General features: G+C 38.8%; 1 protein-coding gene across 1 annotated transcript in view; it reads left to right on the top strand.

Annotated features, from left to right (window-relative positions):
- The first annotated feature begins 3,976 nt into the window (after positions 1 to 3,976).
- Positions 3,977 to 6,991, top strand: part of GNAT3 (G protein subunit alpha transducin 3) — a 41,122-nt gene continuing 38,107 nt past the window's right edge. Inside the window, exon 1 of the mRNA XM_042017577.1 lies at positions 3,977 to 4,085. Within this exon, the coding sequence (XP_041873511.1) occupies positions 3,977 to 4,085 (109 nt within the window). The remainder of the gene's footprint in view (positions 4,086 to 6,991) is intronic.

Here is a 6,991-nt window from a genome sequence, read left to right as displayed (position 1 = left end):
TTTTTTTTTTTTTTTTTTTTTTTTTTTTTTTTTTTTTTTTTTGTGTAGGACTGCTTTCAAATGTTACAAATGAAATGGCAAAGCATAAGAACCACAGCAGCCTCTGTCTCAGTCTTGAGAAAGCATCTTAAAACCTCCTAACAATAATATATCCCCTTCCCCAAGCTTTGTGTTCCCCTGGAAAAGTTCCATATTCTTCCCTTCTAAAGAGAAAAACAAATCTTTCCACATCTTTTTGATACATTTGATTTGGGTCTTTAAAAGGGAATGATGTACAAATGCCAAAAAATCAGTCAGAACCAAGAAGCTGCTGGTTGTGCTGGACGGAGGACTCTGGACAGCAAAATGCTGAGTGGCTGCAAGTCAGAGGGAGTGAAGGGAAGCACGATTACATGCATCTTGCCACATATACAGAGAGAAGCAGCTCCATTAAGCAGCATCCTGTAAACTGGAAAGTCAACATCCCACACAGGTAACAGCAAACCAAACCTAGAAAGTCCCTTTACAACTGGAAATGGGTTTGGGAGTTTGTTGTTTTGAAGTGGGTTTTTGGGAATTTGTTTCATTTTTCACCAAGTCTTGACATCTACATTGCTGATATAATGCAGCAGAAGAAAAATTCACGAGTCATAGTAATGAAAATTCATCATTTGATTCAACTTGGTAACTTAAAGGGGTAAAAAAGCATAACCTTACACTCTCCAATATCTGTTACTCCTAAGGAAGGTTTCAAAACTACAGTTGAGTGGAAATTAAAAGACTGAATTCAAGAATTGTTACCTGAAACATGAAAATTAAAATGTTCCTAAACGATTTATTCAAAAGAAGACATTATAACAAGCCTGCCTGTCAATAATTACAATATCATCAAAGTTAAAGAATTATTTTGAAGACAAGCGCAAATATACATTTTTCATTCAAAAAGCAGATTGATAAGAAATTAAATTCTCACAGAAAATATCTATGTTTTCCAGGAGCTTCCAATTGCTTCAATGACTTCCATGGTACAAATCTACACAAAAAAATCAGAAGTGAGCTGACACTAAGTATTAGCCTCTATTAGTTTATATCCAGGTGGTATACAAGTAGAACATTAAAGCTTACTAAAAGTCATACATATACTTCATTTAAACATAGTTCATAAATTTTTTTGTCATTTTATGGTGTTTGTAGTAACAAAGTACAGCAGTTCCTCAAAATAAAAACATCAGGGCAAGTGTGCTTCTCTAAGTAAAAGCCATGTAGCCTCCCTCAAAAATACTTACAGACCTAACCACAGAGTTATATTGCTAGTAGAAGACATAGCCACTGCTCAGGTGAAGCATTAGTATGAAAAATTAAGGCAAGTAGCATTTGAATTTATGACTTTCATAAAGCATCGAAGGAAAATAAAAATATAAAAATATTCACTATGTCAACTAGAAAATACTAATGAGAAGGAACAGCCAGAGATGTTCTTTAGTCCATTAAAGGAAGTTACCCCTCTACATTCCTCTGTAGAAAGCAATCTCCAACAGTTGTGCACAATGGGCAAAAAAATTTTAGAAGCAGCATTCACTGATAAAGAGAATCACCACCAAGGCAACAAATAATCATCTGTGGGAAGTGGAAGTCCTTTACTTTGTTTACAGCCTCCAAGAATCAAGGTCAGTATGTAATGTGTAATCAACATTTAGAAAGATTTTAAGCCTTCCTGGAAGCATGGGTGGATGCCACCCATGAATGAATGGCTATGGACCCCAGCCATGTCCGTGACAGTGGCCATGACTACATTATCCAGACTTACTAAAATCCATGTAAGTTTTAAAAGGATGGGGTAGAAGTGCATTCTGACTTTGAAAAATGTGCAGCAGTGTGTTATTTCAGTGACAGCAATGAACTATCAACACAGGATGTAAATTTGTCTATTCCTACAGGGAAAGGGAAAGAAGAACACCTTTCAGAACCACTGCAAGGGTCCCCAAATAACTCAAAGGAAGGTCACTGTACTGGAATGAAACAGGGGCCTTCTGACCATTCCTGGGTACCAACTGCTGCAGTCAGAGGCATGTGCCTGTGCTCAAAGGCAAACACCAATAAACTTTTCATCTTATCTCTGTTAATCCTTACACCCCTTCCTTATAACATAAACAAATCTCAAACTCAGGTATTGGACCTGAAGGATCAATAAGATAAAAAGAGTAAAAAGATAGTTTTAAAAAGATGAATGGAGAAAAAAGGGAAAAGAAAAAAGAAAAAAAGATAGTTTGCACAGCCAAGAAAGAAGAAGGTGTCTTGACATTTTGGGAGCCAGTCGCTAAAAAGAGGTGTAGCAGGAACAAGTTCTAGGCAGGGCCTCCACGGTACAAAATGTTCCAAATGGAGCACAATGGTTTGCAGTTTTTATAGAAATACCTGATGAATTTCCCAAAAGGAAACTCTCAACAGATTGGACCAATACCAATAAACCTTGACATAAAGAAGGCTAAATCAGCTCAAACGGAGATTTGTCTTGCCAGAAATATATTGTACTTGAGATAATCAATGATAGCTTGAGAGGCTGCCCACAGCCATTTCTGTCAATAATGGTCTCAGAAACCAGATTGCCTTGTTCTTCCCTCTTACAGGCGGATTTAGAAATCACGCTTCAGGTGTACAGAGTATTAACTCACGCCTATTGATGATTGATTTGGCTGTGGGCAATGTAGGCAACTGCTTAGAAAAGCAGACAGAGAAAAAAATCCCCCAAATATCTGTACTTCTCCCCTGCCATAGTTTATGATACCGGAGCCTTACAAAGGTGTTTTGTCTTTCTGTGGTGAGTGGGCTGGTGCATAGCGCTGGGGAGAGGGGAAAGAGGAGCTCCTTCCAGCACCAGACATCAGACGCCATCCTTTGTTTCCCTGTCTCCTAGGAGTGAGCAAGTCCAGCTTGACACATTTTCCCACCACCTTCCTCTTCCCTCCTTGTAGGGGGAGTTGCTCAGCCCCAGACGATTTCTACCCACCTCCCAGGTCTGTTTCTTGGAGTAGCGAAATTCAGTATTTGTTCCAAGGCTTGCCCTGTTTTTGTTGCATATATTTAAATGGGGAATTGCTGTGCCAGGTAAGGCTAGAGTCTAGGAAGACATTGTGAGAAAACCTGAAGGAAAAATGTGTCTCCAGAACAAATAAAGATTAATCCTGTGGTTCAAGGTTTAATGTCAGAACTTTTCATGTTAAATGCTTTATAGAACATATGAAAGGGAAGATACAGCACAGCATGAGATGAGGACAGTATAATCTTATTTTCTCTGAAATCTCCTCTAGAGGATTGCATTAGCCTGTCTAAGGGTAGCTTCAGACTTTTCATTTAATTTCAGGTTTCCATTAGAGGACGTAGCTCTTCTCTTCTTAGGGAGACTACTAAAGCTCATTCTAAGAGAAAAGTTTGTTTATAAATGTATTTATTATAGATGTATTTTTGTGTGTCTTCTTCAGTACTTTTCCAAGTGAAAAAACTTGGCTTGGGGATTTCACTAGTTCATTCCCAGTCTGCATACAGAATTTGCTTTCCCATCTCTTTCTATCTTTTTATGAACTGTGTGATTTTACTTAACAGTATTTTTATTTTAGGGTTTCAGTCATATGTGTTATGAAGTCCAGTAAAATTCTGATTTCAGCTTTAAAAAATACTAACACCTTTTTTTGTTTTGCTTCAAATCTCACCTCTAAGGAAAAAACCCTAAGAGGCAAAATGGGGAAATAAAAAGGGTTTGTAGGAAAGGAAGAGAGAGAGAGACTTTATGAGTTTGAGGATGGGGGGTATGGTGGTGGGCTGTGGTTTGAGGTGTGGTCATACATTCACTTCATGTTATTCAAGCATAAGCCCTGGAAGTCCTTAGAAGGACCTGCATGATGTATCCTGCCAAGAATTTAGTCATGTATAATTGTCCTCATCATTGCCCCTGACTGGGAGGGTCCCATGCTAAGTACACCTGAACAAACCACTAGGGAGGATGTGGAGAACCCATAACCAGGATGGTGATGGAATCCCAAATTCTGCTGCTGCTGCTGCTGCACTGGAGCTCTCTAGTGGAATACATGCTGCAGAGCTGGCTTCTCCTAGTTTGACTGCTTAACAAACCACTCCAAAATACTGGGCTTGACTGTTATTCTGAGGTGCTGTGAAGTGGTGTACAAAAAAGAAGGTAACACGTATTCTTTTTTTCAATACCTATTATGAGTTTACTCTAAACTCCTTGAATTCCTCAACAGCATAACCTGGCAGAGGAGTAATTCTTCTGTGTTTGAAGATAAGGTTTCTAGACTGCTAGTACATCATGTAATTTGACTTACATTTTTAGAATTTTCTCTATCTGGACTTAGATAAACATCAAAACCACAGGACCAGACTGAGCTCAGTTCTCTGTTAATGACATATATTTGCTGGTTACTTAAATGTTCAAATAATTTGAATGCCCATCAGTAATGGTCCAGCAGAAGTGGGATGGGACTGCTGTGGTTTGTGTACCTGATATAAACAGGAGATGGTCAGGACTCTCTGTCATCCATTCTTGGGTACTGTAATCTAAAACTCTTATCTTTCCTTGTGCTCCTTCTTAAGAGAAACCCACATAAGTGGGGCTGATGGGGGACCCACAGCCTGCAGAGGGTGGACTGACTCATTCTCTATCTTATTTCCTTTTTATACTGCTCTTCAGCTTCATGTTAGCTGGATGCTCATAAGCAGCAGGTGCCCCATTTCAGATCCAGTATCAGTACAGGGCTTCAGGAAGCATCTTGCCAACCTTGCTTTATCTTTGGATCCCTCCACTCCTGGTGTAGTGCCGTGAAATTAAGGCACAGGAACTGAGGAAAATATATAGAAAAGGAAACAATGCATACAAAATTAGAACAAAGTGGTAAGTGCATCTTATAAGTGCACTTATAAGTGCATAATTTCTACTGCATTTAAGCACTTGTTACATACAGCAAAAGGGAGTCATGGGAGCAGCATGAGAGGCTGTGCGGAAAAGATGTACAGCAATGTACTTTATAAACACTGCCAATGGAAATACTGAAAGCTTTTTTGGAAGCAAGGCATGCATTTATGCTTACAAATTTCTTGCTGATCAGTTAGTTGCCAGCAGTGTAAGGAGCCAGCTCCTATGTTCCCCGAGTTATTAGGGACCCTGACATATATCACTAACCATGCTTGGTGTAACTATAGCACTTAAATGCACCAAGTAGGTATCAGGCCTTTTTCCGTGCAGAGCTGAGCAGAAATGCAGCACAAGCCAGTCCAGAACTGGAAAATCTAGGGCTGAACTATGAATGTAATTTCTGACTGGATAACACAAAACATAAGATTTCCCTGAAATCTTGTTTGAACAGCTCCACTATTGCAAAACTCCCTCTGCAGGCTCTTTGTAATTATCAATTAGTGAAACAATAAGAGATGGAGGGGAAGGAAGATCAGGAACAATAAAATGTTCAAAATAAATAAAATTACCAAAAACAATAAAAAAAATCTCCCTAAATATGAGGTTTCAGCCCAAGACCTGTGTTTTCTATCACCACGTAAAAAATGTTCTAGTTTTTAATAAATGCTCAACAAAAGAAGGAAACAGGTAGTAGTTAAAGTAGCTTAAAGTAGTTAAACAATTTCCTTGCCTTAATAGCTGTGTTCAAGTCTCGAATAAATCCTTAAAGAAACAAAACATCCTAGGATTTTCTGAAGTAAAGATCCATTCATATCTCCTAAGGCAATAAGGCTCACATAAACTGATATGCTTCTATTGTGAAAAACACACAGGATAAGTTTCAGATCACCTACTTTGGTGCCAGTGAAAAACCTGAAGAACAATTAAGAATCTTGGGATTAAATAAGAGAATCCTAATATTCACTGTCCAGCATGATGTAACCCTGAATGCAGTCAGGTTCAGAGTTATATTTTATGCCATGAGGTCCATCAAATAATCTTGATCAGAGCAGCCATGGATAATTCCACCTATCTCTCATCCTCAGTCAGACTTAAAAAGATCAGTTTAACACTCCAAAAAGAGGGGAGAGCATCCTTATTCTGGTTTTACCAGTTGGCAAGTACTAGATATAAAGAAAAATATGTACACTTGAGTGCCCATTCACTACAGAGAACTGAACCACTAGCTTACAGAGCCATCTTACTTTATGATCTTCTTAGCATTTTCTGTTGTTGACAATTTCACACTCAACACCTCTTTGGAGAGTTCAGGCGCTCTCCTGGAGGTGACAGGCTCCTACCACCGATTGCACCAGGAGCCTTGCTGCCCAGCTTGAGCACTCTGACTCACCTCACAGGTCCAGGTCAGCCCTTCTGTACATTAGGGTGGCTAATCCAGATGGTCGGAATCGTTTTGAATGGTCATTTTGAATCTGAATGAAATCAGCAAGTGTGTTCTGAGGTAACTAGGAACTCCTCAGTTAACCTGCAGTAATTTCATGCACACTTTTTTTTGGTGGTTTTGGGGTTTTTTGGGGGGTTTTTTGTTTGCTTTCATGTTGTTGTTTTGTTGTTGTTGTTGGGTTTTTTATACTGTTTTGTTCACTCTGGACTCCCCTTTGAATCTTGGAATCCTGTCAAAAGCAATGAATGACCACATACTTGGAGGATCTAGAAAAAAATCCTCAGCCTCAAAAAAGTTTATCAAATCCTTGTTATTTTCTTTAAAGTAAGTAAAGAGGTGTGTTCCAATCTGGCATGCATTAAGTCATACGGTACAATATTTCAGTGTATCATTCAGGAAGGAAAGATAAACAATCATGAGAATATCTGTAGGTAGCCAAAAAGACTATTAGAGGAAGAAGAAGTCACTGAGCAAGCTAAATTCTGTAAAGGTACGCTAGGATTCATGGGAGTGAGAAGAGAAATGAAATGTAATAGCACATAGGACTCTCTGCATTAAAGATGCTGGATTTAGTTTGCAATAACAGTGTCTGGTGAGGGACGCATATGGTTATGATTTCCATAGCCTTCATATATAACATCTTA

This window comes from Corvus kubaryi, unplaced genomic scaffold (genome assembly GCF_017639235.1).
Source record: "Corvus kubaryi isolate FWS band 111438036 unplaced genomic scaffold, C.kubaryi_AGA036_p1.0 137, whole genome shotgun sequence".
NCBI classification, from domain to species: Eukaryota; Metazoa; Chordata; class Aves; order Passeriformes; family Corvidae; genus Corvus; species Corvus kubaryi.
This window is presented reverse-complemented; position numbering and strand designations above follow the sequence as displayed.